Source organism: Sinocyclocheilus rhinocerous, unplaced genomic scaffold (genome assembly GCF_001515625.1).
Source record: "Sinocyclocheilus rhinocerous isolate Xijiao unplaced genomic scaffold, SAMN03320098_v1.1 scaffold1430, whole genome shotgun sequence".
Classification (NCBI taxonomy): domain Eukaryota; kingdom Metazoa; phylum Chordata; class Actinopteri; order Cypriniformes; family Cyprinidae; genus Sinocyclocheilus; species Sinocyclocheilus rhinocerous.
In genome coordinates, this window is record NW_015636039.1 from 163,480 (window position 1) to 176,200 (window position 12,721).

Sequence of the window (12,721 nt, forward strand, 5' to 3'; positions counted from 1 at the left end):
AAAAAGTCGCAATTACCTTTTTTATTTTTTATTCAGTGGTGGAAACGGGCTTCCATAGGTTCCATATATATATATATATATATATATATAAAAAAAGTTAAAAGTTCAGAATCAATGCCTTGCATTATTGTGCAAGCAATTGCTTAGTAAAATTTGCACCATGGTGCCACCTAGCGTTCAACCAGTGAAAAATCACTACTATCAATGCTTTAACAGCTGTAGTGTGTGCACCTACCTGATCATATTTTGGGAACAAATTTGCAGCCAGAAGTGAGTTAAAATGAGTTAAAGTGAGTTTTTTTTTATTATTATTTTTATAAATGCAGAGTCTCTTCTGTTAGGGTTAGGTTATAGTATGTATAACTAGCTGTATATAAAAACAATAGAAGTCTATGCAAAGTCACTGTTTATATAACTAAAAGTGTGTGTGTGTGTGTGTGTGTGTGTGTGTGTGAGTGAGTGAGTGCGAGTGTGAGTGAGTGAGAGAGACACACCTGAAGGTGAGCTTGGTCTTGAACACAGCCTGACCCTGCAGTCCTGTACCCTGGCGGATGAACAGGTGGTTGTGGTCACCCTGCAGTGGAGCTTTATACACGTCAAACACCTCATTCCCCAGGTGCAGAGACATGCTGCAGAATGAGAGTAATGCTGATTTCCATATCTTTGCATAATTATACCATAAGAACATTACTCAGCACCTGCTGAAATTATTCAGAGAGATTATTCAACACTAAAATCTGAATGCGTATCCTCACCTGCCATCTGACCATTTAACGATTCGTGCGTTGCTGTCCTTGATTTCACTGCCTTCCTCATCGCGCCGAGTGCGCCACCTGATGGTGTTTTCCACCTTCAGCTTTAAACGGGTCCGTCCTTCCTCATCTAACATCTCCTCATCCTCAAACTCATCCTCGTAGTACTGAGGGTCAAACGGCCTGTGGAGAGACAGCAGGAAAGGAGACAGACAGTCGGTTTAGATGGAGCATTTAGCAACTCCTTCAGTTCTCCAGGAGACATTCACACACCTGGGCTCCACACTGAGAAAGTTGGGTAATTTGACGAAGAAGAGCTCACTGCCCAGATCTGTGCTGACTTTAGGAATCTCCACCTCAATCCTCGTCTCTGTAACCGGCTCCTCCTCGGGCTGATCTCCCTCCAGACCGTCCTCAGCATCCTGTTTGTTCAGATCAGTCAGGTGTTAGAAAGCGTTAAAATCGTCATTCTAATTCTTATAAATCTAAATTAGGACTGTTTTGGGAGACAGAAACAGGGATGCAACCTCATCAGGGGTGAAAAAAGGTGACAATGATCACAATGTAATTTTTATTACTATTATTATTATCACTTAATTTTTATATTAAATGAAAAAATAAAGAAATATTTTACTATAGTAATAATGCTATTGTGCTGTAAAATAAAAATAAATAATAATCATTTTACTTTGGAGAACAGTAAAATTACAATATTCATGGCTGTCATCATTTCTTTGCATTCAAACATTAAACCATAGAACTATTAGTTGGCAAGAGTTGCATTTTCAAAGGCGCATTTTAAGTGACCCAAACTAATGAAGAGATAAACTTTGTGTGGAGCAGCATTTACTATAAACCAAGCCCCTCCAGACAATGAAAATGCTGGATCATGAGCTGCTCATGTGTAAATTAAGCTGCGCTTCAAGCACAAAGCTCTTTTGTTTTCTTTTTTTGATTCTCATATCATTGCCTATGACTCCTCGCAGACCCGTAAAATCATTTTGAATAACATTTTGGACTAAAAACAGCAACAGGTTTGCATCCCTAAAGAAGGAGTGTAGAATATAATGCAATACATTTTATAGCGCACTTTTATAAGCAAACCAATCATGGAGAGCATCTTAACATTGGGAGTGAGCAGTATGACAAAAATCTTATGATGGTAGAAGTAATTTTGTTTCACAGTTATGTCATACATAAACACTATAATTACTTGAGCTGGAAAAAAAAGCTTAATTGTAAATTATGTTAAAAAAAAGGCACCCAAAGCATGCGATTTTTCATAAATTTAGAACAAATTTTAGAATTAAAGTTATTGATGAATAGGGATTTGTTTGTAAAAATGTTCATACCCAGATTTCATGTGCAAATTTGTGTGTACACATGGAAACTGAATGAGACCTAATGTCAGATTGTTAAAAAGACAAACTGAACCCCTTTAACACTTTTAAACATCAGACAGATGTCAATACTGGTAAATTAGACCATTCCAATCTACCTCACCTGATTTTTGTCTCTCCCCTTCATCGTCAGAATGATCCCTCTCATCATCTGAGTTCTGCTGTTTGTCCTCGTCCTCTGATTGGTCACTTTTTCCACCCCACTTCTCATCTCCGGAATGGATTTCTTTCCCTGACCCCTCTCTGTCTGAATGAGGTGTGCCGGGATCTGAATGCCCACTTCCTGCTTCTGAGCGTGGGCTGCCCGCCTCTGACCCTGGACTTCCACTTCCTCTGTCAGACCTGTGGCTTCCTGCTCCTGAGGCTGTACTCCCCACATCTGATCTGTGGCCCCTCTCATCGTAACTATAATTACTTGAGCTGGAAAAAAAAGCTTAATTGTAAATTATGTTAAAAAAATGCAAAACAAAAGAAGATTATTCGAAACAATTACAAACAATTATTATAAAATATTAAGCACAAAAGACTTGATAAATCTAATATTATAAGTTGGATATTAGGGCTGTTCGATTAATCAAATGTTATTTTCTGTTCTGATTTTGACCAACAATTATGAAAATAAGAAAATCGAGGTAAAGCAATTATTGTGCCGCATTCAGTGTTGCACACCTTCCTTTCCTTCACAGTGGCACACTTACATTCCTCCCTAAAAGCCCAAACTTAATGTCCAAATCAGCTAAATCTGTGAGTGTCGTCGTAAAAAGCAGTCAATTGCAGGACATTTGATAATAAACAGCTACTAAAAAAAAGCATTAAGTCACGAAAGAGACACGTTCCCCAGGCAGCTTTCTGTGCACACGCTTCTAAATAGAGTGGAACACAAACAAGCAAGTACACAGCCAAATACACACAAAAAATATGCCCGTCCTGGCAAATATTTCTGTGGTTTATGTTTTAAGTGAACAAAAACGGTTAACATTAAATTGGATGTGTATCAGCATATTGGATACATGCATTATGTTAAATAACAGCAGTCTAATATACACCTGCTGCTGTTTGTGGCTTAAAAGTTAATCAAACAAAGACTGAATAACTTTTGTAGCTTTAATAAGGATGAATCTTTATTTAATTTATACAGTGAAGACTAAGCAGTGTTCTTTTTTTTTTCATTTGACTTCTTTAATGTCTGTTGTATAGACTACTGTTTGCCTGAAAAGACCTTTCAGCAAAACATAAAGCATTATTTCACTTGTATCTTTGTTCTATTGTATTGACCTTTTGTTTGTAATTTATTACTTTGCATGCCCACTTCCTGCTTCTGAGCGTGGGCTGCCCGCCTCTGACACTGGACTTCCACTTCCTCTCTCAGACCTGTGACTTCCTGCTCCTGAGGCTGGACTCCCCACATCTGATCTGTGGCCCCTCTCATCGTCATCATCCTCCTCCTCGTGATGGCCCTCTGAACCGCTGTGTTCGTTGTCCGAGTGCATACTCGCATCTGATTGGTTGCCGGATCGTTCTGATTGGCTGCCTAATTGTTTGGGGACTTTGTAAACTTACATTAGTTAGTTAGTCTTTGCTGAAGTATCAAGACTAGTATCAATAATTGTGAAAATTCACTGATATCTTTTTAATTCTTTATTCATATCATGAAATAAGATGTTGTTGATCATATTGCCCACCTCTAATTAAGTAAAATAATCATGACTATGATTTTTACCATAATCAAGCAGCCCTAATAGATATTACTTGTCCTAATGGACAAGTCATCTGTGGCCTGATCAGATTTTTTTCCTGTTTAGATAGCAGTCTCTTTTGCTGGCACGTCCAGATTGGTAGTAATAATAACAAGCTTAACAGTGCAAAAAAAAAAGTTACAGCATTAAAAACTGGAATATGTTAAAATAAAGTCTTCATGTCTCAACACCCAAGGTGCAATAATGAAAATCTGAGTTTAATCATATTTCAAAACAAAATAAAAAAGATGGCTTGGCTCAGCCTTGAAAAAAATGAAAATTCTGAGGTTGTGTGTGCAAATGTCTCACCATTGGTTGCCCAGGTGTGGGAGGTTTCTCTGCATCGCTGTCTGATGAAATATCATCTGCTTCCCCAAACAGATCATTTGCTGCGGGCTTCTTACCTATACACACGCACACAAACAAGAGTTTAACAGAGCTGCTGTGTGTTTGACAGTGTGTTTCATCATAGCAAGCGTCTGTCACTCACCCGATGTTTCAGGGTCAGAATCGGAGTCGAAGTCTGAAGCTATTTTTTTCTTTTTCTTGTGAGTGAATTCCTCCTCGCTGTCACTGCCCTTCATTGACTCTGAAATAAATGACCACAAACACAAGGATTTGTTAGAATAAACATGTTATAGATCTGTTTTTATCCGATATCAACTTTTCAGATGTCGCCTGAGAAGGTAGTTCTTTATTTTTGCCACAAATACACTGGGTTTCATTCACTAATAATTGTGGAGATTATTCATATTTATACGCACAAGAGAACTTCTCATTGAAAAATGTCGCAACACATGTGTACACACATGAAATTCTTCTTAGTTTTGTTCTAAACAGCTCTTTATTGCTTGGCTTTCCCCCATCTTCATCCTCATCTTCGTCATGATCTCGGTCACTCTCGCTGCCAGAGGCGTTGCTGGCAGATCTGGGTCTCTCATGCTCCGAATCAGAGCCAGAACCAGAGCCGGAATCTGGATGAAACACATCAACACATGCATTAATTTACTAACTTATTTTATCATATGCTTTTATCCAAACTGAAAGTATTCTTGAGTTTAACTTTATTATACATGAAACACAGACCATAAAACAGTCCATCAGAAACATTTCAAATGCCAAATAAAGTAGAGCTGCACTATGAGGAATTAATCATAAATTGCACAATTAGTTATTGTGTATTAACTTTAACACTATAAAGCCTACTATCATATCATATCCTATTTATTTTTGATCAGCTTGTGCCTCTGAATCATTTGGGCCTGTTTTTTTTTTTCCCTCCACAAGTATGCTCCATATTCTCCTGTATCATACTATATGTGCCACAAAAGCTAAATGTATTAAATATGATACTCCAAAACATATATCCATACTTAAAAAAACAAATTCTGTCTAAACGTTCAATAAACCGGACTATTATTTCATATCTCAGGCTTTACAGGGCTAATGGGTCAATGCAATAAGGGTGTCTTTGATAAAAAAAAATATTTTCTTTTCCTTACAAACATTATAAATTATATCACTTCATATTTTTTCCTCCATTTGGTTGGACCATATGACTGATTGATTTGCATATGTTTGAAATATTAACTATAAGCAGTGAAGCAAGTTTGTTAAAACTTGCACAGTTGTATAACTATGTCATTACTGATGTCAAAATAAAATCAAATGTATGGAATTTTAAAATAAACAAATTAATGGATTAAGTAAAAGAGACTACTACGTACCTTAATAGAATTTTCATCTAAAAAAGTATTATAAATATTTTATATAAATAGGCGTATTTACAAACACTACTATCTAAATTTTTCAATAAAAGAGATCAAATAATTGTAATTGTGATTAATATAATGTAATATATTAACATACATGATCTGATCATATTAATAAAATGTGATGAAAAAAATGAGCACAGTGCTGAAAGACTGATCGTCTTACAACTGCACATATCGCTAAATGAGAGCTCAGCTCATAGAAACATACCATTAACACATACACGAAACACATTTTCATTTATTAATGCAATAATGCAAATCTAAAGTACCTTGTTGCTCATTGTCGCTATCGCCATCACTACCGAACAGCTCTTCCATGTCCGCCATTCTCACCGCCTGTAAATAATGATCAACATCCGGGTGAAGTAACACTTCATAAAATAAAAGCCCTGGGCTGCGTTCAGCCCCGACAAAACGGTGCAAAACGTTTTTTTAACGGAAACGGTGGTGCGTTGAACATAGTGATGAGAAGTTCGGATCATTTTACCGACTCGGACCTTTGAGTTCATCATTATTATAATTATTATTTACTCTTACAGTTAAGTGATGCGTTTCTGGTCTCAAATTGTAGCTTTTTACTAAATGTGTGAATTTCTGTCATGATGGTTCTTTTCCATAACACTGATTACCTCCGAGACTGTGTTAGGATCTATATGACCTTATTATTTTAATTGTGAGTAGGCTATTAGGCTTATCATTATTGCTGATCACTGTTGTTGTGCTATGTTATTGTAATATTTATCATTATATAATCAGAGGAATATAGAAAAGTTTATGAAAGTGTCACTCCACAATACAATAGCAAAATATATAAATATGTATAGTATTTTTATGTTACATTAATCAGTATTTAGCACACCTTTAAGGAAAGGATATGGACCAGAAGACATTGCAATTACTAAATGATATTTAGACAGACTTAAAGAAGTTCCAGATCTATACTTGTGCTCTTATTGTTTCAGTTATTTTGCCTTTAATGTAAATAAGCATGTGCAAACAATATACTTGCTCTTTTGAATTTATTTGGATGTTAATTACATTGTGCGAGCTGTCTCTTTAATACCGCGTGGTTTATATACATGTTGCTGCTGATTGGGCTGACATTTTTGACACACCCACCAAACAAGAGAAAACGCATCTCAAACCCCGTTGCACACCGTTTCCAGGAAACATGTAGTTCAAACCGGAAACCGTAACAAAACGTTGTGCACCGGTTTGAGCTTGAACTTGCCCCTGGTGATTTTATGATAAAGTAAAAACCCTGGAGATATTTCATTCAGACAAAAGCCTCTTGCACGCAGTGAATCATCAGGTTCATTTGAGATACCAAAGCAGACGAGAGCAGGCGAGGGAGGAGTGAAGTGAATACAGTGGTTTTATATGAAAATAAATAAAAAGAATAAGACACCAAAGTAGGCCTACAGGTCATTTATTTTCCTACCAAAGACGTGTTTTCCATTTTAGTTTAATAAGACACGCATTTTACTTTTTCCCCCTTTGTTTTTAAACTGGGAGTATGAAAGGGCTCAAAAACGAAAAATAAGAACATTCCAATAAATAATAAACATAGTACCTGTTCTCATTTTTTTTCAACTGCACATATCTGTTAACATCTCACCTCTGGATTTTCATTAATTCAACATGATTTTGTTTATTATTCAACTATTCAGCTTTCTTCTATAATGCAAACAAAACAAAAAAAAGTCTTAAACATTTTTTATTAAGGCATACAATCACTTTGTGTGACGAACAGACCGAAACAAAACATTCTCAAATCAAATCATTAATGATCTAATGGGACACCCGAATCAAATCTGGCGAATAGGCATAGTCATGATGTTGGTTAGGCTACAAGATAAAGGAGGTACATGCCATTTATGATTTATACTTAGTTGATAGTACCCGTTCATCAGTGATTTACAACGTTAATGTTGCCTTGTTCATCACATCAAAAATATTATAAAGCTTTAGAAGACTTATAATACAGTGCACAACTTATCAACAAATTTTGTGCAGTTTTGTGATGATTTTCCTTTTGCTGGAGCAGAGATTATTATCCCAAAAAAGTGTGAAGACTTTATTAAAATGTTTCTTTTATGTTCCACAGAGGAAAGAAAGACATTCAGGTTTAGAAGAATGTTAATACCAGAATTATCATTGGATGGACTATTCCTTTAAAGGAAACATCTGTTCATGCAATTACTAACAAAATTTTATCTTATGTGATTGTATTTATACTTGTGCAAGTATACCATGTGACGGAAGTGTACTATGTAGAAGACTTTTGGAACTTTCAGGTGCTTTGTATAGAGACTGTCCTTTAGGTAACTTTGATTTTTTACAGTGGGTATAGAAGAGAATCACCCCCCTTTAAAATAATCACATTTTGTTGCTTTTTAGCTGAAATGAAGATGGACACAGTTTTTGTTTTATCCAACTGTATTTACTCAGTGCAACTTATAACATCCAATTGAAAGATACAACACAAACATGTCAGAAAAAAAAAAAAAAATTGAAAACCAGAATCACTGAGTTGGAAAAAGGATCACCAACTTGTGTCAGTATTTTGTTGAACCACCTTTTGCTTTAATTACAGTCTTTTGGGATATGTCTTTAGTCTGTTGGGATATGTCTCTGCTAACTTTGCACATCTAGACTTTGCAATATTTGCCCACTCTTCTTTGCAGAACTGCTCAAGTTCAGTTAAATTTGATGGTGAGCGTTTGTGGACTGCAGTCTTTAAGTCATTCCACAGATTTTCAATGGGGTTTAAGTCTGGGCTCTGACTAGTGTAAAATAAATTACAGTAAAATTACTAGATTTACTAATATTATCATACTGTAAAACTAAGTTACAGTAAGGATATAGTACAGTAAAATTAAGTTGCGGTAAGGGTATTTTACTGCAAAATGAATTGCGGTAAGGGCATTATGCTGTCAAATGAATTTGCAATAAGCTACTGTAAAGGGGTAGTTACAGTAACTTACTGGCAATAGTGCTGCCAGTAAGTTACCGCAAAAATACAATAAAAAGTCTAACAGTGAGGCCATGCAAGGACATTCACCTTTTTCTCCTTCAACCACTGTGTGGTCAGTTTTGCTGTGGGCTTTGGGTCATTGTCACGTTTGAAGTACCTTCTTCCCACTGACAACTTTCTGGCAGAGGGCAGCAGATTTTCCTCAATAAATTTGACGTATTTTGCCCCATCCATTTTTCCTTCTATCCTGACAAGTGCTCCAGTCCCTGCTGCAGAGAAACACCCCAGAACAGGATATCACCACCATGCTTTACTGTAGGAATGGTGATATTTGGATGGTGAGCTGTAGGATTTCCGCCAGACATATCGTTTGGTGTTGAGGCCAAATAATTAAATTTTAGCCTCATCTGCCTCAGAATCTTCAAAAGAATCTTCGAAGCTCAGTCATAACTGCATGTGATCTTTCTTGAGGAGTGGTTTTCTTCTTGCAACCCTCCCATACAAGCCACAATTGTGGAGAATTTGTGATATTGTTGTCTCATGCACGCAATGACCATTTCGTCATAAATTCCTGCAACTGCTTCAGAGTTGCTGTTGCTCTTGGTCGCCTCTCTGACCAGTTTCCTCCTGGCTCTTTCATTCAGTTTGGAGCGACGTCCTGATCCAGGGAGGGTCTGTGTTGAACCAAATACCTTCCACTTCTTAATAATGGACTTCATGGTGCTTCTAGGCATTGATAAAGCCTTTGAACTTTTTTTTTTTTGTATCCATCTCTTGACTTGTCCACAACTTTATCCCGGAGATCTTTTGACAGTGCCTTGACACCCATAGTTGATTGTTTGCTTCAGTTGCGCTACCAAGGACTGAAATGCTCCAGGAAAGCATTTTTCATGCTTGCTTAATCAGAATGACCACAGCTGATCACAACTGAAATGCTCCAGGAAAGCATTTTTCATGCTGTGCTAATCAGAATGACCACAGCTGATCACAGTTGAAAGTCAAATGGCTTTGTGTGCCATTGAGAAGGTGATTAGCTACTCCTGATTGAGTTTACAAGCCATTTTTAGGAGGGGGGTGATCCTTTTTCCAACTCATTGATTCTGATTTTCTATTTTTTATTTTTCTGACATGTGTTATATCTTTCATTTGGAAGTTGTACTGAGTAAATACAGCTGGATAAAACTGTGTCCGTCTTCATTTCAGGCTACAAAGCAACAAAATATGATTATTTTAAAGGGGTTATTCTTTTCTGTACTCACTGTACATTCAGTACTACTGTGACAGCAGAGGTGCCCGGATACGAGGAGGGCTGTAACTGTGCGGAAGACAGATACATTTGTTATTGAAACTTGGGTTTTCTAAGGAGAGTGAATAATAGGTAAGGGCTGGATATGGAGTAATTTATTTATTTATTTAGTTCGTTAGTAAGTATTGTTTATCCCTGTGTCTGACATCATTTCCTCACACATTCAAAGTACCTGGAACTGATATTCTCTGATGAATGCAGTTCTTTAAATGAAGCAACAGTCTTTGCTGAGTCTATATACAGTGTAGAGAGTTTCTCTTTAAAAATGCTTTGAAACATCTCATCCCTCCCTCTGGGTATTTTATTTCTGGTGAATGTGACGCTTCATTCAGCTGTGTGTGCACTGATCTGACCAGTTTCACTACAGGTCTCCACAAGTATCCTGTTGCTTTCTGATCTTTAAGGAATGATTTTGGTGTTTCAATGGAAATTAGTACTCACTAAAATACTAAAAAAAGAATAGCCTATCTGAAAGTGAGCACACCTGAGAAATTTTAATTTAATAACAATATACTTTCGAATTGTTCCCTTATTATTTACTAATTGACAAAAACACAGAACAATTAAGAAAATGCAATAATTAAAATAAACCAATGAATATAAAACAATCAGATACTTAATAATCAATGAATAATTCAATTTAAAAAAATGACACAATCGCGCGAAAAACAAAGACGCCGCCTGTAGACTTCATATCCCATGCTTCTTTGTACCACTAAAACTCCACATTCTCTGATTGGTTGCTTGTTTCCAGTAGGCGGGAACTGTGTGTTATAGGCGTGTCCTTACATTCTGATTGGCTGTTCTGGATGTCAATCATCAGGGCATTTCTAGTGTCTGGTTTCCTGTGTTACCGCCCTTGGACTGAGACAGTGAAGACGGGTGTGGGATTTTTTTTTGCTTTCCGACCAGGAATAGGTCAATAAAGGGTAAAACGCTTGCAGGAATTTCACTAAGGTAAGACATATATTTCGTCCTCTGTCAGTGTGAGGTTAATATTAAGATAGAGGTCATAAATGTAGAGGTTTGTGTAGTTCAGGGTTAGCTGGCTAAGCGCTCGAGCGCTGATATCCGTATGAGCGTGAGCAGATGGGCCAACAGTTTACGATATTACAATTATCAAAAAAATATCAAATTATCTCATAATTATTGCACACTGAGCCTATTATATATACTCATTTATATATTAAACCAGATACATGATTAAAACTAATTAACACATGTTTCACTGATTTTTATCAAGGTGAGTCCATATGTGATATGGACGTTCATCATATTTAGTAAATCATGCATGTAACGTTACTGTCAAAACTACGTAGACGCTGGATTCAGTCATAGCTGAATTACAGTATAGTTGGACTAAATCTCACAATGCGTTTTAATGCATTATTTATGACTTACTGGATTAGACATTTTGATCGTTATCAAAAATGCGCTGTGTGTCAATTAAGTTTTATATTATTGGCCGTCTGTATGATTGTGATGATTTTGTTGTACATATTTTTCTTTTTTACATTTGTACATTATTTAGTTGAATGCAAATTCTGCATGGAGATCCGTTTAGAAGCATTGCAGACGCCAAGTTACCCTTTATTAGAACATGCGCGCTGATGCTAATGCAAACCTCGCGCAGGTCAGTTGTATGTTTAAAGTCAGTTGTAATAATCATAGCTGTTATGATTATTATGCTGTCTCGCGCACAACGGGCGTAGCTGTGAGTGTGAGTTCTCGTTATAACGGGTGTGGTCTCCACCCGGGGCGTGACTCTGCGTGGCTTTACATAACTGACACATGGGATTTAATGCACAATATAGTATAACGCAATATAGAGCAGTGTTCATAAAGGCATTGTGTGTTAGAGAATGAAAACTGTTCCCAAACGAGCATGTTCTGTATTCAGAGATGATGATGGATGGTTTATAGAGCATCTATCTATCTATCTATCTATCTATCTAGTACAGACCGGTACAGAAATTAAGCTCAATTCAGTTTTATTTCTGTAGCTCTTTTCACAATGCACAACTGAGGTCAAATTTTAAAATAGATGAGATCAGACATGATATGTAGCACTGCAACAGTGTGAAGGATCGGTGTTCTCCCTAGTTTGTCTAGAACACCACCTGAAGGTTGGAAATTAGTTTGTAATGAGTTTTTCCCTTCCTGAAATGGCACTTTAAAGAGCACTTGTCTCAAGTAATGGTTGCTAGACCTCTTGCATAATAAACATTTCAAAACCCACCCTCCATCTGGGTTCCATAAGCCACGGTCTCTGTCGCTGAGGAAGTGATGGATGAGAAAGAACTGAAGAAAGGATTCTCATTGTTGTCACTCCAGCTAATTTTAGCTTCTTTTTTTTCCTCCCATTTCTAGATTAATGAAGCAGATCTCCTCACATTTCCTCTTTTTAATTTAATTTGAGTTGTTCACACTGAACCAATACTGATAACAGTGAGTCAGTTATATACACTACCTTACAAAAGATGTATGAATGTATAGTTTAAAGGGGTCATATGATGTGATTTCAATTTTTCCTTTCTCTTTGGAGTGTTACAAGCTCTTGGTGCATAAAGATCTGTAAAGTTGCAAAGACTAAAGTCTCATATCCAAAGAGATATTCTTTATAAATAAAAAGAGTCAACCACGCCTACCTAAAACGCCTCGTTCTAACACGCCCCCACATATCTACATCACTATGTGGGAAGATTTGCATAACGCCGCCCAAATGTTCACGCAAAGAAAGAAGGCGTAACTTTTATTCTCGCTGTAGTATTGTTG

The 12,721-nt window shown here is 36.7% G+C and overlaps 2 protein-coding genes across 2 annotated transcripts in view; one reads left to right on the forward strand and one right to left on the reverse strand.

Annotated features, from left to right (window-relative positions):
* Nucleotides 1-6,023, reverse strand: part of LOC107747622 (RNA polymerase-associated protein LEO1-like) — a 16,324-nt gene extending 10,301 nt beyond the window's left edge. Inside the window, exons 1-10 of the mRNA XM_016562220.1 lie at nt 5,933-6,023; nt 4,727-4,862; nt 4,649-4,659; nt 4,379-4,477; nt 3,449-3,683; nt 2,238-2,572; nt 1,966-1,970; nt 1,026-1,174; nt 756-935; nt 495-629 (exon numbers count right to left, since the gene is read on the reverse strand). Of these exons, the coding sequence (XP_016417706.1) occupies nt 495-629; nt 756-935; nt 1,026-1,174; nt 1,966-1,970; nt 2,238-2,572; nt 3,449-3,683; nt 4,379-4,477; nt 4,649-4,659; nt 4,727-4,862; nt 5,933-5,990 (1,343 nt within the window). The 5' untranslated portion in view covers nt 5,991-6,023. The remainder of the gene's footprint in view (nt 1-494; nt 630-755; nt 936-1,025; nt 1,175-1,965; nt 1,971-2,237; nt 2,573-3,448; nt 3,684-4,378; nt 4,478-4,648; nt 4,660-4,726; nt 4,863-5,932) is intronic.
* Nucleotides 6,024-10,765: 4,742 nt separating this feature from the next.
* The window catches only part of LOC107747615 (tropomodulin-2-like), a 49,301-nt gene continuing 47,345 nt past the window's right edge, over nt 10,766-12,721 (forward strand). Inside the window, exon 1 of the mRNA XM_016562214.1 lies at nt 10,766-10,903. The gene's annotated coding sequence lies outside the window, so the exon portion shown is untranslated. The remainder of the gene's footprint in view (nt 10,904-12,721) is intronic.